A 23,638-nucleotide genomic window follows, 5' to 3' on the forward strand; every position below is an offset into this window, starting at 1 on the left:
GATCCCAACCCTGACACTTGTATATTTGTGGTTTGCATGTACTCCCCGTGGTCACGAGGATTTTTCTCCGGGTCCTTGGGGTTTTCCCTCCACATTCGGAATCAACATACGTTTCCACATGATAACACAATTAATTTGGCTATCATTTGTAGCCTGGTCGCTTCTAAAAAATAGCTATATAGCTCAATGGGCCTGAACTGGTAAATTACAAAAAGTTTAGTTTCAGTTTAGTTTTTACAGTCAAAGGAAAAGACAACCATTATGGAGAGGAAGCTATGAGATCAGCTGACGTGCAGGAGTGAAACCAGTTTCAGTTCAGTTCAGTTTCATTTATTTGGTATAGCCCGGTGAGCCATTCGGCTCTTGAATCGGGTGCAACCGCAACAAACAAAAAACAAAAACATGAACAATAAAACGTATTAAAGTGACTATGCGCAAACAGAAAAATCCAGGGGAAAAAACTGCAGAGTCTTCCAGAAAAAAAGCATCGTACACCAACGCTATGCAAAAATCCCAGTGGGATGCAAGTAAACAACAACCACAAGACAACTTAGATTAAAGCCATCATTCTAACTCCGTACTACAACAAACAAACATGGCCAAACCAAAACACTTTTCGAAATCACCAAAATAAAGCCATAAGCAATGTAACAGTGATCATAGGAACTGTGACCGAAATTTCACAATAAACGACATAAACAACATGTATCACCAAACCCTGTAGCCATAGCTGGCTGCATGAGTCACTCCACAACAGCACGAGCATCAGTAGGAGTATCAAATTTTTTCAAATGCACCTTTAAAGAACCATGAGGGATGGCGACAGCTTGGGGAAGCCTTCACTCAGCACTGGATAGACCATGGTTGAAGATGATGATGTTGATAAAGGTGTGTACATATGAGTGCAATGCCTAAACAATGATGTTAATCTTACCATAAACGATTCTATTATCATAGCCTGTGTTTAACAATATTCAAATCACCAGAAATGATCATCATCGATCGCAGGCCCCAGTAGTTGTGAATGTTCGTGTCGTCCCGGTTGACCTCCCATGACCCCGCATTGTGGTGGCCATTCCCCAATGACCATAACGAGAGGCCGAAGGTCACAGGTCATTTTTTGTATAAATTGTTTTTGGTTACAGTAACGTATCTTAACTACTGTAACGAATTGCCACTAAACATTATTTGGCACAAACGATATACATACGTTGTTTTGTTGTTGCACAATTGTAAATCCGAAATTCAAAATACGTAGTTGGCATACTGTTATTAAAATCTACTCCTTTTTCAAACTAGCACAATATTAATGTTACCTGTTCAAATAAATGTGAAAACAGGCTTTCGCTCAATTTTTACCTTGTTTGAAGAGGGCAAGTCAACTCCAACCCCGAGATCTGTCCTCCCTCTATGGATTCTTCAATCAGTTTCCGAGATCGCCATATCCTTTTTCCATTCACGTACTGTATCGTCTGTGCTCTCCAGTCGTCGAGTGTAAAGTGGGCTAATGTCCTTGGCCAATCCTGGCCAGCTGGCTGAACAAACTCAATAAGCAAAACATTTCTCCAATCCAATATTCAGAACCAATTTCCTAATGTTGCTGTGAATAATATTTATTTTTTGTAAATGAAACTTGATAGTGAAAAGCAGAATCAGAATCAGAAAGGGTTTTATTCGCCATGAAAGTTCGCACAGACAAGGAATTTACTTTGGCAGGAAGGTGCATACATTAAACATATAGGAATCTTAAATCTTAAATAAGTGGTTTACAAATCTAACTATACTAAAGGTACAAGTCTAAATAATACTAAGGAGCTGAAGTATGTAAAAATTGAATAAAATAAAATCTAAAATATACAATAGCTACAATATACAATATAAAATTACTAAAATGCAAATAGGGTAACATAGTGCAAATATGGAAGGGTGTCATTGTGCAGATATTGTGTTAAAGTCAGTTTGAGCGTTAAAGTCAGTTTGAGCCCCTGGCCTTGTTGAAGAGGCCAACAGCGGATGGGAAGAAACTGTTTTTGTGGCGTGAGGTTTTGGTCTTGATGAACCGCAGCCTTCTGCCGGAGGGGAGTAGCTGGAACAGAGTGTCCAGGGTGGGAGGAGTAGGCCACAATCTTCCTCGCTCGCCTCAGGGTCCTCGAGGTGTACAGGTCCTCGAGGGTAGGCAGATTGCAGCCAATTACCTTCTCAGCAGTGCGGATGATACGCTGCAGTCTGCTCTTGTCCTTGGCAGTGGTAGCAGCATACCAGATGGTGATGGAGGAGGTGAGGATGGACTCAATGATGGCTGTGTAGAAGTGCACCATCATTGTCTTTGGCAGGTCGAAATTCTTCAGCTGCTGTAGGAAGTACATCCTTTATTGTGCTCTCTTTATGAGGGAGCTGATGTTCAGTTCCCATTTAAGGTCCTGGGAGAGGATAGTGCCCAGGAAGCGGAAGGACACCACAGTGTTGACTGGAGAGTCGTACAGGGTGATGGGGGTGAGTGGGGCTGTATTCTTCCTGAAGTCCACAACCATCTCCACTGTCTTAAGAGCATTGAGCTCTAAGTTGTTCTGGCTACACCAGGTCACCAGGTTGTCAGCTTCCCACCTATAGTCAAACTCATCCCCACCACAGATGAGCCCAATGAGGGTGGTGTCGTCCGCAAACTTCAAGAGTTTGACGGACGGATGACTGGAGGTGCAGCTGTTGGTGTACAGGGGGAAGAGCAGAGGGGAAAGGACGCAGCCCTGAGGAGATCGGGTGCTGATGGACTGGGAGTCAGAGACTTGTGTTCCCAGCCTAACGCACTGCTTCCTGTCAGACAGGAAGTTTGTGATCCACCTGCAGGTGGAGTCGGGCACGTTCAGCTGGGAAAGCTTGTCCTGAAGCAGGGCAGGGATGATGGTGTTGAAAGCAGAGCTGAAGTCCACAAACAGGATCCTGGCGTAGTTTACTGGGGAGTCCAGGTGCTGTAGGGTGAAGTGGAGGGCCATGTTAACTGCGTCGTCCACAGACCTGTTGGCTCTGTAGGCAAACTGCAGGGGGTCCAGGAGAGGGTCTGTGATAGCTTTGAGATGTGCCAACACCAGGCGCTCAAAAAACTTTATTACCACAGAGGTTAGGGTGACGGGTCTGTAATCATTAAGTCCTGTTGGCCTTGGCTTTTTGGGCACAGGGATGATGGTGGAGAACTTGAGATAGGCTGGTACATGGCATGTCTCCAGTGAGGTGTTGAAGATGTTGGTGAACACCGGAGACAGCTGGTCAGCGCAGTGCTTGAGGGTCGCTGGAGAGACAGAGTCTGGCCCAGGTGCTTTGCGGGGGTTCTGCCTCTTGAAAGGTCTGTTAACCTCTCCCTCCTAAATTGAGAGAGTCATCTCTGTAGTGGGGGGGGGGGGGGGGAGGCCTCTTGGGTGGGAAGGGGTAGTTCAGGAGAGTCCAATTGTCTTTCAAATCTGCAGTAGAACTCGTTCAGGTCGTTGGCCAGGTGGGAGTCATTAGTGGTGTGGGGGGCTCTGTTGGTGATCTGCCTGAGCCCTCTCCAGACAGAAGCAGAGCCGTTAGCAGAGAACTGATGTTTTAGTCTCTCTGAGTACAGTCGTTTAGCCTCTCTCACCGCCTTGCTAAACCTGTTCTTCGACTCTTTGAATCTGTCTCTATCCCCACTCCTAAACGCTTCCTCCTTCTCCAACCTCAACCTTCTGAGCTTTGCTGAAAACCAGGGCTTGTTGTTGAAGTTCACCCTGGTGCGTGTTGGAATACAGCAGTCCTCACAGAAGCTGATGTACGACATCACAGCCTCTGTGAGTTCATCCAAGCTATTGGTAGCAGTCGTGAACATATCCCAGTCAGTACAGTCCAAGCACGCCCGCAGATTCTCCATAGCCTCACTGGTCCACTGTTTAGATGTCCTCACAGCAGGTTTACAGAGCTTTAGTTTCTGCCTGTATGCAGGAATCAGGTGGACCATGGCAGGGTCAGAGTGTCCCAGTGCTGCTCGGGGGACAGCGTGGTAGGATCTACTGACTGTAGTGTAGCAGTGTTCCAGAGTGTTCCCTTCTCTGGTAGGGCATTTAATGTATTGTTTGTATTTGAGGAGATTACCTTTGTTAAAATCGCCGAGTACGATAACCAGGGAATCCGGATTTTCTCGCTCCACACTCAGAATCTGGTCGGCGAGCATGCGTTGGGCCTCTTTAACCTGAGGACCCGGCGGCAAATAACCTCCGACCAATATGAGCGACGCGAACTCGCGAGGCGAGTAAAAAGGTTTACAGTTTATAAAAATGATCCCAGGTCCGGACAACAATGTTGCAAAATCACTGTTACATCTACACACCAGCCACTGTTAGTGTAAAAACAAATACCACCGCCCCTCGTCTTGCCGGAGAGTGCTATGTCCCGATCCGATCTTACGAGTTGGAAGCCTGCCAGTTGTAATGCAGTATCCGGGATCAAATCACACAGCCATGTCTCCGTGAAGCACAAGACAGAAGATGAAAAAAAGTCTCTGTTTTTCACCATCAGTAGCTGAAGTTCGTCCATTTTGTTGCACAGTGAACGTACGTTGGAGAGGGAAAAGCTTGGAAGCACTGTTCGGATCCCGCGTCTGCGTAGCCGAACTAGAGCCCCCCGACCGTTTACCCCTTTGGCGGCGTTTCGCTGCTTGAGCAAAGTCGAGCGCGGCTTTGACTAGAATGCCCACTAATTCTGCCTGGAAGCAGAAAAGTGGGAAATAAATCCACAGGGGTTGTTTCCCTAATGTTTTCGTCTCTTGTTAGAGAACTCCGAAAAACTTGGCAGAACACTGAATTATCAGACATAACAAGACAAAACAGGGTGCACCAACCGGCCGAGGCTGCCATCATCGGCGTCATGCTGGGGATAAGCAATATAATGATGCGCCGGAAGAAGAATGTTTTAAATCGGAGCCTATTGCTCGCTCGGGTATGCAGATCTGAAATAGGAACACTGGAAAAGAAAATGGATCAAAAACTGAAAAAGTGCGCAGGAAAGCATGGAGACACACGTGCTAAGAATTGCACTGAGGGAGAATTAGGAACACGCATTGTGGAACAGAGCAAAAATCAGAAATACCATACATAATAGAGGTTGTTGGTTTACATTGAATAAATATAAATGTGTCGTTAAACCTGCCACCACCCGACACAGCCAAATAATAAGGTTTGTCAGATATACAAAACATGCCAATCCGTTACTTGTACAGCACACCGGTGTGTTGGAGAGTAAACCCACATTTACAATTCCAGTACGACGTTTCACCAGTAATTGCAACCAGCATCATCAGGCGACAGCAAGAGTTGTATAGAAATCCTACTGTTTCGGTCTTAAATAGAGGAGGTAAATGTGATGTCGTCACTTGTGAGCCAAGGCCAGATAAGGGTTAGGAGGGGTTAACAACACATTCATATTTTCGCGATCTACCCCAAAAAAAACTCTTATGGATAATATTCATCGCGAAAACGGACTATGTGTTCATCAGAGATGTCATATTTGGCAAAAGAGAGAGGATGCCACCGTCACGATAGACCAATGTGGCACGTGTGAAGTGGGTTTTGATAGCAATTGCCCAAACTCTGTGGCCCTGTATTGTGATATTTGGCCATCTCCGTTCATTATTTTTTTTAATAGATGGTGAACATTTTTTGTCATTTTAAATTGCAATTAATAATGTGGATGATAAAAAAATTACCCATCCTCAAATATTGACGAGGTTCGTAAACAAAGACAGAGGGTACACACAATCTCTCTCCAAACGTGTTCGGCACAAACACGGCAGTCTTCTCTTCAACCTGTCATTCATCCGTAATTAGTGATTCGAGTGTAGAGGTCTCATTGGTCAGTGTGGATGCACACTACCGGTGAATACCAAAACTCGATTCACAATAAACGGCCCCATTGGCGTTCATGGTGTACGGCACCGCCAGCATCACCACCTTTGCCGCTGAAATAACGGAGCGACGTTTTTTTCAATATTTTGCCTGGAGCCAGCGTGTTTGCTGAGCAAAGGCTGCAGCAGCAGCAAACAGCAGCAGCAGCCGCCGTGTATACATTAGCATTCATCTTGCTTGCAGGGAATCGGTGCTGGCTACAGATTTAGCTTATTGATTGCTCGCCCCGGTGTGATCATTCACGCCTATAGAAATTGACACTTCGCTCCTCAGCTCGTGTTAAATTACGCTGACCATTATTGGTTTTAATACTCTCACTATTTCTTCTTCTCTGCCTTCTTCGTTATTTCCCTTATAATTCTCCCTTGGTTTTTTTTGGGGGGGGGGGTGTAGGGGGGTCATTCCATTTCTCCTTTTGTCATTGTCGTTCTTTACTCGTGTCGTCATATGTATCTGCATCATCTCTTGTCAATTCCTTCGTCTGATCATTCTTCATTTTGCTATATATATCTTTCAATGTATTTAGTTTTCATCATCTCTTTCGTCTACCATCATCAACTTTATTCACGTGTTCTCGTATTTTCACCGTTTGCTTTTCTCCTCTTTTTGCCATCTTGCGTTTAATAATTATGGTTCGTCATTGTCTTCTTTGCAGGAGTACACCATCGACATATTCTTCGCCCAGACGTGGTTTGACAGCAGACTTCGGTTCAACAGCTCCATGAAAGTGTTGAGATTGAACAGCAACATGGTGGGGAAGATCTGGATCCCAGATACCTTCTTCCGGAACTCAAAGCAGGCTGACGCCCATTGGATTACGACCCCAAACCAATTGCTGCGCATATCAAACAACGGAAAGGTGCTCTACACACTGAGGTAAGATTACCTCCTGAAGCATTCCTCTACCATTCTCAGCACAAACAACTGGCTGGTTGAGCTTAATGATGAACATAAGATTATTATACCCTTAATGGTTTACTCAATATATGCCTTGAATGAAAGAAATGTTTGCATATACTGTGTACATTTAGAGAGTTCATCCTTACAGTGAGGGAAAAAAGTATTTGATCCCCTGCTGATTTTGTACGTTTGCTCACTGACAAAGAAATGATCAGTCTATAATTTTAATGGTAGGTTTATTTGAACAGTGAAAGACAGAATAACAACAAACAAATCCAGAAAAACGCATGTCAAAAATGTTATAAATTGATTTGCATTTTAATGAGGGAAATGAGTATTTGACCCCCTCTCAATCAGAACGATTTCTGGCTCCCAGGTGTCTTTTATACAGGTAACGAGCTGAGATTAGGAGCACACTCTTATAGGGAGTGCTCCTAATCTCAGCTTTTTAACTGTATAAAAGACACCTGTTCACAGAAGCAATCAATCAATCAGATTACAAACTCTCCACCATGGCCAAGACCAAAGAGCTCTCCAAGGATGTCAGGGACAAAATTGTAGACATACACAAGGCTGGAATGGGCTACAAGACCATCGCCAAGCAGCTTGGTGAGAAGGTGACAACAGTTGGTGCGATTATTCGCAAATGGAATAAACACGAAAGAACTGTCAATCTCCCTTGGTCTGGGGCTCCATGCAAGATCTCACCTCGTGGAGTTGTAATGATAATGAGAACGTTGAGGAATCAGCCCAGCACTACACGGGAGGATATTGTCAATGATCTCAAGGCAGCTGGGACCATAGTCACCAAGAAAACAGTTGGTAACACACTACGCCGTGAAGGACTGAAATCCTGCAGCACCCGCAAGGTCCCCCTGCTCAAGAAAGCACATATACATGCCCGTCTGAAGTTTGCCAATGAACATCTGAATGATTCAGAGGATAATTGGGTGAAAGTGTTGTGGTCAGATGAGACCAAAATGGAGCTCTTTGGAATCAACTCAACTCGCCGTGTTTGGAGGAGGAGGAATGCTGCCTATGACCCCAAGAACACCATCCCCACCGTCAAACATGGAGGTGGAAACATTATGCTTTGGGGGTGTTTTTCTGCTAAGGGGACAGGACAACTTCACCGCATCAAAAGGGGCGATGGACAGGGCCATGTACCGTCAAATTTTGGGTGAGAACCTCCTTCCCTCAGCCAGGGCATTGAAAATGGGTCGTGGATGGGTATTCCAGCATGACAATGACCCAAAACACACGGCCAAAGCAACAAAGGAGTGGCTCAAGAAGAAGCACATTCAGGTCCTGGAGTGGCCTAGCCAGTCTCCAGATCTTAATCCCATAGAAAATATGTGGAGGGAGCTGAAGATTCGAGTTGCCAAACGTCAGCCTCGAAACCTTAATGACTTGGAGAAGATCTACAAAGAGGAGTGGGACAAAATCCCTCCTGAGATGTGTGCAAACCTGGTGGCCAACTACAAGAAACGTCTGACCTCTGTGTTTGCCAACAAGGATTTTTCCACCAAGTACTAAGTCATGTTTTGCAGAGGGGTAAAATACTTATTTCCCTCATTAAAATGCAAATCAATTTATAACATTTTTGACATGCGTTTTTCTGGATTTTTGTTGTTATTCTATCTATCACTGTTCAAATAAACCTACCATTAAAATTATAGACTGATTTTATTTGTCAGTAGGCAAACGTACAAAATCAGCAGGGGATCAAATACTTTTTTTCCCTCACTGTAAGGTGTGAAAGAAGTTCAACATACATGCATTTGTGGCCACATCGCTTATGAAAATGAGCATATAGCTCAGTGGGCGTTCCCTGTTAAAATAAATAAAATAAATAAAATAGTGATAGTTTAGTATTGGAGAGGATACTCTGAGGTTAAGTTACCAAGCGGAAGGTCTCAGACCATATTGTCTGGTGGTATCACCGGCAGCTATTGCTATTGATATTTTACATCCAGGTAACTGTATTTCCTGGTAGTTGGGTGCACTTGCAATGAGTGAGTCCAAACTGGAGTGAGTCCAAACTGGAGTGACTCGTCACTGGCCGGCTGCATTGCACACAGGGAGCTCCTCGAGGGTGGCATCTGCTGTTAAGGGGGACACAGCAGAAGGCATGCGTTTGCAGGCGTAGGTCAGTGTGCCCGTGACGTGATCATATTTAGCATTAAAAAATGAACCACAAGGCAATTGTAAAAACAGGCTCCTGTTAAGCCAGCTATCGAAGCTTCATTTTCTAAAAGGCATGGTTGTAGATTATTCATTTGATAAACACTCTGGAATTTACTTTTCACTGACGAGAAGCACAACACCCAGGTCTAGATACATGTGATGTGCTAATTGTTGTCATGAATATTGACAGAAACTGCTTTTTCACTATCATGACAGTTGCGTTGTATATACACCGTGCTGTATTTTTCTTTCGAAGAGCAACTGTTTATCCGTTATTTTGTGCACAAATTTTTCACTTTGCTGCATGCTATGTTTTGTGCTGCTAACCTATGCAGGGTTATGCTTCTCTTATGCCTCTTTCTATTATTAGATTGACTATAAATGCAGAATGTCAGCTTCAGCTCCATAACTTTCCTATGGATGAGCATTCCTGTCCCCTGGAATTTTCCAGTTGTAAGTATTAAAACGTGTTAATAGATGATTCTGAAAATCATTGCGATTCATTCAGACTCATAAAACTCATTTACTACCTGTCTTGATATGAACCAGAACATCGCATGTGATAACAAATCATTCTCTCCACAGTGTGTGTGTGCATGGAGTATGTTTGTATGTAAGTATGCGTGAGTTTGTGAATATATGTGAGCTTTGTCTACCATACGTGGGTGAAATACATTCATTCCTGTAGAGTCACCCAACCACAATAAAATCCATTAAACACATGACGCGTGCGTAGTTCATGTGAACGTGCAATGTCAATTATTTGCACATGTTTTAAAATGTGGTCATGTTTTTCATGAATAAAACTTGTTTAAAATGCATTGTCTGCACGGTATATGTGTATACTCATTATAATTCGGTAACTTCTTAGAGGTAATGATTTTGCATCAATGCCTCCTTTGTCTATCAAGTTGAAGCACCATGCGCTATCGTTATTTATGCGGTGTAGTGTAATGGGCACGGTGCGTGCGTGCATGTGGGGAGCGGTAGTGTAGCCGTTAGCGCACTGCGCTATGAACTTGGCTACCCGAGTTCAATTCCTAGTGATGGCCACCAACACCAGTGACGATTATCTGATCCGGTCTTACGCCTCCCCTAGGGACACTCAGCCTTAAATTAGTACTTGCTGCGTTGTGTAAACATCGCCACTGGGGAGACAAAGGCGGTCGGGCGTTGTTGTTGGCCACCCACCCCCTCGTGCCGTGCCAGGCTTTATAAGTGCTAGCTAACAGCACTTGCCTAACAATCTGTTAAGGCTATACACGGGGTCTTTGTCTTTGTTCGGGTATTTAAACTGTGCAAGAGGCAATGTCACAGTGGTTACTGGGCCCTGCTGTAGCATTCGTCCCATTCACTCGACCTGAAATGAGTACGAGGTGCGGTGCGCCTACGCCAATAGGGTGTGGGTACAGCCAATGGCCGTACCCACACCCTTAAGGCGCTGCGTAGGCCGTTGCCAAACAGTGCCGAACAAAAGGGGAACATTCTCCAAAGAGTTAAATACTTAAATAAAATTTGTGAATATATTTTAACTCGGAAGTCTCTTGAGATGGAACATCTCGTTTGCAAGGGTGTCGATTGACACACACACAGCAAACGTGAAATGATTGTACAAACAGTTGTGTCCTATATATGCAGTATATACACAGTAGAGTATCATCTATGATGGACAGTACAGTATATTCACGTGTTTTATAGTGGTCTATTATTTATGATCTAAGAGATACATGTGTATATTATAACGTTTACTCATGATATTAGCGAGTAGGTGATCAGTGCAATGGCACCCAACCATTGCTTTTGCAGACGGTTATCCCAAGGATGAGATCCTTTACAAATGGAGCAAGAGTTCTGTGGAAGTTGCCAACCAACGCTCTTGGAAGCTCTACCAGTTCTCCTTCCTGGGCCTCAGGAACACCACCAATATCCTGTCGACTGATTCCGGTGAGACCCTTGCTCATCACACCTTCACGTGAAAGCCCGTGGCTTGTACTGTATCATTCATGTGCGCTATCCGTCCGTGCGGCGATGGGGTAGCGCACAACTCGCGATTTAGAAGGTCGTGAGTGAGTTCACCCGTAGATTTGGGATCAACGCAGCCCATCATCCCTCTGGGGTTGATATAAAATGAGCACCACCCTGTGGAGAGTCTTCGTGGGAAGACTGACCAAAGGCAGGGTAATGTGGAATTCATGTAAGTGTTGAACTTCTTTTGCACCATGTGTTGTCAACCGTGCTAATCAGAGGTGCAGGGGAAGGACAACAAACGAAACACAAAAGCAGTTCTAAATAAATTAGTATTCAATCTAGATTATTTAAAAGTGCATAGCTCCAGTGGCTTCCTAATATCGGAAGAAAGAGCATTCCAGACGGCCGCAGAAGCGGATCTGAAAGCGTACGATGCGGTAACCGTCTTTGTTCGATGGCTGATATCCCATCTTAGGACCTACCTTCTTGGTTCTTTCGGTAAAGTCACGTAGAAGGGAAGTAATAAAATGATAAAAATAAAACATAATAAAATAATTCTCACGACGTTTCGGCCACAATGCAAGCAGCCGTCTTCAGGTGAAGAATGAAACACTGCCAAGCTTGGAGCATATATATAAGTTGGGTTGGAGGTGGAAGAAGAGCGCCTTGACAAAATAATTTGCATATCAAGAGGAATTTAGCATATTTATGGCAAATGCATAGGAGGTGGGCGTGGGGGTTTCAAAGTCATATTATGCCCATGCATTATGCAGGATTAGCAGCATCAAAGGGAGGGGGTAGGGGGTAGCATTAACAAAGGGAGAGAATGTTAATAGTATGTAGAAGCCACGAAACATGTCAATGGGAGAGCGGATAGTAGGAGACCCGCAATGGAGCAAATAATGCATTCCCTGTGGAGAACACAAGATACACAGTCAATGCCAGTGAGTGGACTGCGGTCTGAAAGTCACCGTAAACGTGAACAACAATCAGTTAAGATCCGAAGATGGATTCTGGCTCAGCAATCATTGGAAGGACGTAATAAACCATTTCGGATCTTAACTGATTGTTGTTCACGTTTACGGTGACTTTCAGACCGCAGTCCACTCGCTGGCATTGACTGTGTATCTTGTGTTCTCCACAGGGAATGCATTATTTGCTCCGCTGCGGGTCTCCTGTCACTGCTCTCCCATTGACATGTTTCGTGGCTTCTACATACTATTAACATTCTCTCCCTTTGTTAATGCTACCCCCTACCCCTCCCTTTTTGATGCTGCTAATCCTGCATAATTCATGGGCATAATATGACTTTGAACCCCCCCCCCGCCCACCTCCTACGCATTTCCAATAAATATGCTAAATTCCTATTGATATGCAAATTATTTTGTCAAGGCGCTCTTCTTCCACCTCCAACCCAGCTTATATATACGCTCCAAGCTTGGCAGTGTTTCATTCTTCACCTGAAGACGGCTGCTTGCATTGTGGCCGAAACGTCGTGAGAATTATTTTATTATGTTTTATTTGTATTATTTTATTACTTCCCTTCTACGTGACTTTACCGAAAAAACCAAGAAGATGAATCCCTGCAGTCACGAAAGCTTTAAATCGAAATTTAGGACCTACCGTTAGGCCAATAATGAAACCAAGCAAAAGGTCACTTTGTATGTATTGTATGTTGAACTTCTATTACACCATAGGCATATTTATACCACTACCTGAAGGCTACCAACTGAGCTGAGCACCGCCCTGCCTTCGTTTTAAAAAGGAGACGCTCTGCTCTGAATTGCATGTATGATACTTTTTGCGATTAAGACTATTAATTTCAGAAGTTCTAAATTAAGTTATCGCATATCCATTTCCTTATACCCTTTTGAATCTCGAATTCGTTTAAAAAATTCCACAAATATTGGCAGCAATTGCCTTTTATCGAAAATAAATTAGACCAATCGTGTCTGCATACTTACAGTCAATGTATACGAAAACAACTGGTAATCTTTTAAGCGGGCGTAGTCTTTGCATACTTGTGTTACTAACACAAACACAAACTGTACGATGTTCTGCAGTAATTCATAAGCGATGTTTAAAAATACAATGTCAGGGTCACAGTGTCTCTTGGTTCAGACAAACATTCAGAAGTATTCCTCTCCATGCGCGAAAGCCAAATTGGAATGGAAATTCCACAGTGCTATGGCAAATATCAATCTGACCCTTGGGTATTGGTACAGTTTCAATGACGTGCACCACACTGGAAAGAAAAAACACGTGCATTTGATCCTTTCCCAAAATGCCGTGAATGCTGCACGTAACTCTTTGGTTCTGTCGGTAAAGTCACGTAGAAAGAAAATAATAATTAAATAATAGCAGACGACGTTTCGATTGTAACACAAAAAATCATCATCAGGTGCAAATGAAAGAGAAAACAAACCTAGTAAACTTAGAAATATAATGCAATACAACACAGTGAGACGGCTAACATAACAGTCAACACTCGACCTGGTTGATTAGGTTCTTCCAAAGATTGCTAAATTTGAGAGACAAAACATAGACACGGAGACACATAGACAGACACATAAGCAGAGAGAGATTCTACAGAGACACAGAGAGAGAGAGAGACACACACATAGTGAGGGAAAAAAGTATTTGATCCCCTGCTGATTTTGTAAGTTTGCCCACTGACAAAGAAATGATCAGTCTATAATTTTAATGGTAGGTTTATTTGATCAGTGAGAGACAGAATAACAACAACAAAATCCAGAAAAACGCATGTCAAAAATGTTATAAATTGATTTGCTTTTAATGAGGGAAATAAGTATGACTCCTCTGTAAAACATGACTTAGTACTTGGTGGCAAAACCCTTGTTGGCAATCACAGAGGTCAGATGTTTCTTGTAGTTGGCCACCAGGTTTGCACACATCTCAGGAGGGATTTTGTCCCACTCCTCTTTGTAGATCTTCTCCAAGTCATTAAGGCTTCGAGGCTGACGTTTGGCAACTCGAACCTTCAGCTCCCTCCACAGATTTTCTATGGAATTAAGGCCTGGAGACTGGCTAGGCCACTCCAGGACCTTAATGTGCTTCTTCTTGAGCCACTCCTTTGTTGCTTTGGCCGTGTGTTTTGGGTCATTGTCATGCTGGAATACCCATTCACGACCCATTTTCAATGCCCTGGCTGAGGGAAGGAGGTTCTCACCCAAGATTTGACGGTACATGGCCCCGTCCATCGTCCATTTGATGCAGTGAAGTTGTCCTGTCCCCTTAGCAGAAAAACACCCCCAAAGCATAATGTTTCCACCTCTATGTTTTGACGGTGGGGATGGTGTTCTTGGGGTCATAGGCAGCATTCCTCCTCCTCCAAACCAGGCGAGTTGAGTTGATGCCAAATAGCTCAATTTTGGTCTCATCTGACCACAACACTTTCACCCAGTTGTCCTCTGAATCATTCAGATGTTCTTTGGCAAACTTCAGATGGGCATGTATATGTGCTTTCTTGAGCAGGGGGACCTTGCGGGCGCTGCAGGATTTCAGTCCTTCACGGCGTAGTGTGTTACCAACTGTTTTCTTGTGACTATGGTCCCAGCTGCCTTGAGATCATTGACAAGATCCTCCCGTGTAGTTCTGGGCTGATTCCTCACCGTTCTCATGATCATTGCAACTCCACGAGGTGAGATATTGCATGGAGCCCCAGGCTGAGGGAGATTGACAGTTCTTTTGTGTTTCTTCCATTTGCGAATAATCGCACCAACTGTTGTCACCTTCTCACCAAGCTGCTTGGCGATGGTCTTGTCCCTGACATCCCTGGAGAGCTCTTTGGTCTTGGCCATGGTGAAGAGTTTGGAATCTGATTGATTGATTGCTTCTGTGAACAGGTGTCTTTTATACAGATAACAAGCTGCGATTAGGAGCACTCCTTTTAAGAGTGTGCTCCTAATCTCAGCTCGTTACCTGTATAAAAGACACCTGGGAGCCAGAAATCTTTCTGATTGAGAGGGGGTCAAAAACGTATTTCCCTCATTAAAATGCCAATCAATTTATAACATTTTTGACATGCGTTTTTCTGGATTTTGTTGTTGTTATTCTGTCTCTCACTGTTCAAATAAACTTACCATTAAAATTATAGACTGATCATTTCTTTGTCAGTGGGCAAACGTACAAAATCAGCAGGGGATCAAATACTTTTTTCCCTCACTGTACCAGTCCTGTACACGTTGTATATACCAGTCCTGTACACGTTGTATATACCAGTCCTGTACACGTATATACCAGTCGTGTACACGTATATACCAGTCCTGTACATGTTGTATATACCAGTCCTGTACACGTTGTATATACCAGTCCTGTACACGTTGTATATACCAGTCCTGTACACGTATATACCAGTCCTGTACACGTTGTATATACCAGTCCTGTACACGTTGTATATACCAGTCCTGTACACGTTGTATATACCAGTCCTGTACACGTTGTATATACCAGTCCTGTACACGTATATACCAGTCCTGTACACGTATATAACAGTCCTGTACACGTTGTATATACCAGTCCTGTACACGTTGTATATACCAGTCCTGTACACGTTGTATATACCAGTCCTGTACACGTATATACCAGTCCTGTACACGTTGTATATACCAGTCCTGTACACGTTGTATATACCAGTCATGTACACGTTGTATATACCAGTCCTGTACACATTGTATAGACTTGTCCTGTACACCTTGTATATACCAGTCCTGTACACGTTGTACATAACAGTCCTTTAACATTCTGATTTTGATAATAAACCAAAAAATTGTGCGCATTTTGCCCATGACGTGACATGTATTTGATTGGCTATGTCGGGTGGTGGAGGGTTATGGTTAAAAGTTGGCATTGTACCTACATGACGACTGAACCCAAAGGAAACCAATTACACTGTGTAACGTTTTTTGTTCCTGGATAGTAAGTGTTATTTTCTAATTGCTTATGCCTCAAACGTATAGAAAATAAATGGCTATTATTCACCACAAACTTTGCTTTTGTGACCAGGACTTTACTTGAAGGAATGACACAAATGCACACGTTTTCTCATTGAAAATAGGTACATTTCAAAATATCACTGTCCTGGTCACAAAAGCAAAGTTTGCGGGGAATAATAGTCATTTTCTGTACTTTTGAGGTGTAAGAAAACCGAAAATAACACTTACTACCCATGAAAAAAAATGTGTTACATAGTGTTATGAATCATATTGGCTGTGAAAGCCTACGTATAGAAGGCCCTATTTTTCCTTGCTTCACGGGGATGATTGTGTTTGATTGTAGTTTGTAATATCAAAATGTTCCTTGCTATAATTTTGTCAGTTTTTTTCAGCACGATAAATATAGAACTACGAGCAGCTTCTTATAACGAGATGGGAAATAATCCAACTTGAGATGTTCATGCATGCTGACGGATGGGTACACTGTCATCGCCTATGAGAATACATATTTCATGGTGTTATTTGAGCACAATTTGATAAGTAAATTTACGAGCCACCAGAGTATCATATTAATTAGTCCATCTCATTTGGGTGTACATTACTTTTGCGAAAATGATTACATTCTTGCTAATTAATTGTTTGCCGTTTCTGTTCATTCTGGAGGGCATTTGTTTATCCCCAAAATTAAATACATATGGGGCAATACATATGTTGAGAAAATGCACCTGGTATCACGAAATGAAATTAAACATCAGTGTCTGGGTTCAATGAGGAGGCTAACGCTTTTGTTGGAGGACTGAGCCAGCACTGTCGAGATTGTCAGTTGTAATCCTGGCAGCAAAATCGGAGATTTTAAACCAGTGCACTGTGTCTCGCGGGCCCGATATAGCCGGAGATGGCACGATAAAACCGCGATGCGTACCTCTTTCTCGACTCAGCCTCGCCCGGTGTCGGGGTGGACCAACTGCGTGCACCCTGTGACTGATAAGTGCCAAACCATCCTCTAAAGCACTAGAAAGGGCACCGCGTAGTAGCGTTGCCTGAGAGAGGCCAATTGAAGTTCTTTGGCGGTGGCTTCAAAAGCCATTCCCTTGACATGTAACGCCGTGCTGCCTGAAGTTGTTGTTTTTCCCCGGAAGGCCTTTTTCACTTCATGACACAACTTCAACGAGAAGAGTTGCGATACAACGTACGTTAAACATTCAAACAATTTAATTGCACTCATGTAATAAACTATTAAGATGAATCTCTCTTAGTTTCGCCTAAACAACTCTGAAGCATGATCTGTAAAGTGGACACACCCCGTGAAATTATAACGTTCAAACGTGAATGCATAAGGAAGTCACTGCCCATTCAACAAACGTGGTCATCCAACCAAACAAACTTCAACTCTCTTGTCTGCGAATAAAGTATCCATTCCTCAAAGAGTTTTTGTTTCGGCTGTTCCATGAAAAAGGAATATGGCATTTAAATGTGCTGTCTAATGGTTAAATAAGGATTGTTTGTCGGTTATTAAACATTACAAAAATAGGAATATTGCTCTATGTTTACGCAGCAGCTAATCTATACATGTTACCTGCTCTTTATGATTGATGCCTGGTTGTACTTTAATCAGCCAAGCCACTGTCCATCTACATTAATTCTCTGTGACTCATCACAGGGGGAGAGTTATTTTTAGTTCACCCGCAGGAGGATGCAGCTCTATTCGTTTCATTTGAGGCGCCATATGTATACGATATGCTCTAGGTTTTGTTTCCCGTATCTCAGTAGGCTCCGCAATCGTAAGACCTTAATTCAGCAACTTTGAGCTCAAGCAAAAGTAGTGATTGCTTATTTCTAGAACAGGCGTACATTACAAAGGTATTAATATTTGTCGTTTTTTAAAAGTTAATTTAAACGTGCCTAATGCATATAACCCGAGGCGATGAAACGTTCAGGTGTGGGACGCGACTAATGAAATGAGCTCGCGCTTGGAGTGGGTTGGAGCAGAGGGGATGGATGTAACAGCAGCGCAGGAGAGAAAGAGCGCGGGGGCAGTGGCAAACGTTCACCGTCAACACCCCCCGCTTCGCCATCATCCGCACACGAGCTCATTTACATTCACGGGGGACAATGCGCCCCGCTCGTGCTCTGCGGGGGGGGGGGGGGGCTCTGAGACGGTGACATCATGTCGCGGTGACGTCAAGGCGGCGGGGGCGGGGCCGAGTCGCACGCACGGTAATTGTCACGACCGTGATTTTTAGTGCCTCCGTGCAATGTTGTGCAAGGGCGCAATGATGTCGCGTCCATTCTTGCGCCGTGATGGGCAGCAGCGACAACGGTTCCAGAGCGAACGCGTGCTCACGTCGAGCTCCGCTTCAAACGCAATGAAACGGAGGGCAGGCGACGGGTTGTTTACTTTGCGGGACCCGTAGTTAAAGAGGCTGCGGTGGCCATAATCGCACTGCTCGTGACTTGTGTCTTTAATATCCCATCAATGGAGGAGATGCGTAACAGCGACATGTTTATTTGCGGTGGTTCATGGTTCCACCGGTGTCTTCGATGGAATGTCAAAGCCTAGAGGTTTTGGGTCTCGAACTAGGTGTTCGTGCATGCCATATACGGAATATTCTATGCACTTATTTAGAACTCTTCGGTGTTATTAATTAACAGCATCCTAAACTTGAGGGGCCGAAGTAATGGGTACAGTTAGCGAGGGAAATGTCATCCTGGCCTGATATGCTGTTGCTGAGGCTGCCTTATGGCAGTTTATTTTTACAAATATTTTTCAAATTTTCTCTTTGACATTGGCAATGGATTGGCCAACTCCTGTCAATCATGATGTAGCAGCGTACAATAAACTACAAATATAATCAGATGGGTGCAGGAATTAAATTTCCGACAGCATCTAGGTCACACTAAGTTAATAGTTATTATATTGCACGTGTTTAAAATATAACCGTTCATGTGCACTAAATGCATATTGAAATTATTCTTGGCACTGCCATAGAAATATCGCATTTTTTACCTCTGACTAAGGGCTTCCGAAGGAGATTACAAATACATGATTCTATATGAAAGGGCATTTGGACTTGCGACTTTGCTCTAATTAATATAGATTTAAAATGTTTGCACAATCGCAATATTAAATTCAGCAATACGTTTATAGATACCAGAAATAGTCACGTTAATAACAAGACCGTTCATCATGGGACCGTTCCAGATTTTTCAACACAATCTACCCTGTGGTTAACTGCTAATCATGCACATTCCTCCGGGCAATGTATTCAAAGCAATGACAATGCACTACTCTAATACAGCGATCAGATTTAACATTAAAACGCATTTTAAAAGCAGACTTAACGCCAGATCGCGCTGTACATTATTGAACTTGTGCTGCACCATTGTCCAGCAATATAATGGTTAACCGATGTTTAAACATGGTGCACATTATTCTTTACTGTCGTCTAACCTTACATTTATCCATTCAAAATAATCCTTCCAAAGTACCTTAAACATGCATGCAAATTGGTGCTCAAGTTGCTCGTGGTTTGCATATCATTGTGAGTGCTCTTCTGGCTGTGACAACTAATTTCCTATAAATTATACAATAACTACAACATCACTCTTTTTTTAATAAGAATCATGTGACTGTATTAGGATGACCTTTATTATTTAATGTGATGAGCACTTGACACCTGGGGGTATTGGGATGAGGGGGTGGATTTTTAGTCATGCAGTTACTTTTATATGATTATAATTATATGCAGGGATGAAGTGGTGATGCAATGGTTAGCCCACTGTGTTTGAAACCTCGACCACTTGCGTTTTATTTGTAGCCGCGGCCAACATTGGTGGCGAGCGATATTCGAACTGGTCCTGGGGCCCACCATCACCAATCTGCACTGGATGTCTGTGCAAAAAAGGAGCTTTATGGCTCATCGGATTCCTCCAGTATACATAAAGATGTTGCCCAGGATGAAGGCCTCTCCACACTGTCTTACAATGCCATGATCCATCTCATTTCTGCACCTGAAACCCATTGCATTGCCTCATTCCCACTGTGCTTCTCCACAGCGCCCTCTCCTTTGGCGACCATTCCATTGCTCGTCTTGTCCAATGGCCATCGGCTATTCTAGTGGTGTCTCCTGCTCAAGCCCACAATGGCGTCGCGGTGGCGAGATGTTAACTACCTCACCTAGTCCACAGGAGATCGTGGGTTCAATCCCGACCTGACACCTGTATATTTGGAGTTTACATGTTCTCCCCGTGGTCGCGGAAATTTTTCTCTGGGTCCTCCGGTTTTTCGTTCCACATTTATAAACGTTCATTTATAGTATTTGGCACTTTATTGACCTATCATTTGTGGCCAGGTTGCTATTTGCACCTGATTTCTGATCCATGTGTTTCTGTTGCTGATCTCGTGTCAATGTAGGTTATATGCTTTATTAGAAAGCCTTCTTGATTGGGCACAGTTGGTTTGCAGCTTTCTGTTGTCAATTTGAGCTTTTCCAACAGTGCCAAATCATCTGCTCTCATTCACATCGGTTTCATAATCGTTATCCAGATCTGCCTTTAACATTTTTTACTTGTTAAAACATCCCGCTGTGTTTTCTGGTAATATCCCTTCAAATCTTATTTAATTGTTGTCCATAATTTTGTTATGTAGGCTTCTTTATGCCATTCTACAATTATGATGGTCAGCACATCTTGAATGGCTAATACTAAAAAAAATCTTCACTTCCTCAACTTACGTTTTCTTAAAATATTTTCTGATGTTCAAAACTTTGCACATCTCTTTAGTGTTGTGTTTTTTTTAAAAAGTGGTTTCGATAAATTGGATGACTGCTTCGGCCTCCATTGAATTAAAACGTCGTTTGACAACCAATCAGAGCCACGCATGATGGTATTGGATATGATAAACAATGTGTATATGATTAATGTAATTTTTTTTCCTAACTTGATTGTTTGGCCTCTAAAATGGCCATGATTTGGTTCCATCAGCATTGGGGAGACAAAAGTTGTTGTGCATAGAGATTACCACACCACCACATACTTGTACTGACCCGGCATTGGCTGTGCTGGCCCCACCAGTGTGCAAGGCCACTTTTGGGAGTTGTGTGTGAGTGAGCATTTGGGAGTTGTGTGTGTGAGGATGTGGGAGAGGATGTGGGAGTTGTGTGCGTGTGCAAGAGCAGTGATGCAGTGGACCAAGCACCACCTTATGATCCCAGCGGCATTGGATTGCTTCCTAACCCCACACATTCCTGCCACGTTATATCTGAATGTGGTAATGGGTTTTCCCTCGGTTAACTTGGGTTTAAAATGAATATTTTATGGGCTGTGTAAATACAACCATAATAGGTAGTTACTGACATCGCTTACCCCTTTGGTCTGTATACTAAACAGGATACCTTTCTATTGTGCAATAAGTCAATGTTTTGTGAACGATATGGTAAAACACAATGTATACTTTCATTTTACTTCATCTGTCCAAATGTATCTCTTACCAGTATTGTATTAGTGCACCTACTGTGGGTTTTTAGATCATCCTTATATTAAGTTGGTGCACCATCTTTAGTTTTTTAAAGGTTTTTGGCTGCTTATGCACATAAAAAATGCAAAGACTTTCAAAGATTACACCTGCAGCTTCTTGCTAAATTTGTGACTTAAGTGTATTGAAATATTGCATGTCTCATGTCAACTGTGAACACCGACAATTACGAATTAAAATCTGGCATTATAGCCAGTTCACCAATATTGCATATAGGTCTTCAGTCTGACCTATCAACCTCAGCACTGCCCTTGTATTTAACTCTTGTGAATTATTTAAGCTGGACCTCTTGTTGGTTGTTATATATTGGTGGTGGATGCACTTGAATTATTGAACAAGTAAGCCTATGGTGTTCTGTCATTTTGTCACTTCCTTTCTTTCCAGGTGATTACATCGTCATGACGGTTTATTTTGATTTGGTGAGAAGAATGGGATATTTCACCATTCAGACGTACATCCCCTGCATACTGATCGTTGTGCTGTCATGGGTGTCCTTTTGGATCAACAAAGATGCCACTCCCGCCAGAACATCCCTCGGTGAGTCCCATAATTGATGACTTTGGTCAGTGTTAATGTTTCTGCATGATTTTGTTATATATGGATGTATTTTTTAACTAGACTCTTGTTGATTGTTATATATGTGTGTGTATATATATAGGAGGAGCAGTTGTGCAGCGCTCTGCGCTACTAACTCAGCGACCCGAGTTCGATTCCTGATCACGGCCACCAAAACCAGTGATGATTATCTAAACCAGTCCTGGGCCTCTCCTAGGATGGCTCGGCCTCAAATGAGTACCTGGCGCAATGTGTAAACATCGTCACTGGGGAGACGAAGGCGGCCGGGCGTGGTACTGGCCACCCACTCTCTCGTGTGCCGTGCCGGGCTTCATAGCTGCTCGCGAACAGTACTTATCTCAACAGTCTGTCATTGGTTATACGAGGGATCTTTGTCTTTGTATATATAACCATTCCCAGTTGTTGTGCAGGCACAATGCACTTATTGAGTTCCCATGCAGGAAGGGAGATGCATACATCTGTATTTAAAATTACATCGAAACTATGTGTTGTATATAGAAAACAAAGAAAAAGATTAGGTGTTGTCCCTGCTGAAAATCTAATTCACGCTAGTATATTCTTATTGTCATTGAAACATTACAAAGGGGAGAAACCGTGGGCAGTTTAGATCGCGTGTTTTTGCAGTATGTTACTGAACAACCATTGTCATTAATTGTAATGTTTTTATTTACATGAGGATAATCGTGTACATGCCGCATTCTGCAATGCTTTCCAATTATCCGTTATGCTTGGAAGTATTTGAATGCATATTGCCTACTTTGAAATATGGATCAGAAAAATGGATATCAACAAATACAATGGAAAGGGTGTAAGGAATGGAAAATATTCACAAGAGCATGTAGAAAATCTTTTCCCAGTTTTTAGTCAATGGGCCTGGACCAAAAAAATGACTTATTGGTTCCACCTGAGGTGGCAAAGTCTCGTAATTATTTTTTAAATCATCCATGTGTGTGGGACATATTCTGATATGATAACGTTTGCGGAGTGGCAGCTTAGTTGTAGTTACCATGACTTTTATACCCATACCCTATGACAGGCGTCTGGAACAATAAAATGGGCATTATTACTGAAAAACTACCTAGACCAAAGCCAGTTAGGTCACAAACTGGTCTTTATTGGTTTAAGTACACAATGAAAACACAGGATAATAAGGAATACCATAGTGAGGTAAGGAACTACTTGAATATTATAAACATTAACATTCGCATATACTTAGTCAATGATACATGTCATCCCATATATATATAGTTAGTGATGGGTATATGTGAAGAAGGTTACATAATTTTTATCAAGCTCTGTGCGTACTTAGATGGTGTTAACAAGGGTAACCATGTCCAGAATCACCACACTGTGCATAAATGTATACTACTACCACAGTAATACTCTCAGAATCGCCACCCTGTGTCACTCATCAAACTGCTCGTCTTTCTCGTCATCTGACTCCCAGAAGTCAAAGTCAGGTTCTGGATCATCTTGCAGTTTTTGGTTACTGCAGGTCTGTAACCTGCACATGTCTGTGCATGTCAGTCAATTTGACAGGCACGTGCAATTTGTCATTTTGCATAAACGCACACACTTGCATGCTAGCAGTTCCAAGACCATATCTGGTG

The 23,638-nt window shown here is 42.9% G+C and overlaps 1 protein-coding gene across 3 annotated transcripts in view; it reads left to right on the plus strand.

The window, feature by feature from the left end:
* Nucleotides 1-23,638, plus strand: part of LOC133349879 (gamma-aminobutyric acid receptor subunit gamma-2-like) — a 162,330-nt gene that overhangs the window by 39,472 nt on the left and 99,220 nt on the right. For all 3 annotated transcript variants that reach the window (XM_061563701.1, XM_061563703.1, XM_061563702.1), the window contains 4 exons: nt 6,565-6,785; nt 9,367-9,449; nt 10,803-10,940; nt 21,837-21,989. In XM_061563701.1, coding sequence (XP_061419685.1) covers nt 6,565-6,785; nt 9,367-9,449; nt 10,803-10,940; nt 21,837-21,989 — 595 coding nt within the window. The remainder of the gene's footprint in view (nt 1-6,564; nt 6,786-9,366; nt 9,450-10,802; nt 10,941-21,836; nt 21,990-23,638) is intronic.

The sequence above is a fragment of the Lethenteron reissneri genome, chromosome 32 (assembly GCF_015708825.2).
Source record: "Lethenteron reissneri isolate LAM-NWPU_2019-01 chromosome 32, ASM1570882v1, whole genome shotgun sequence".
NCBI lineage: Eukaryota > Metazoa > Chordata > Hyperoartia > Petromyzontiformes > Petromyzontidae > Lethenteron > Lethenteron reissneri.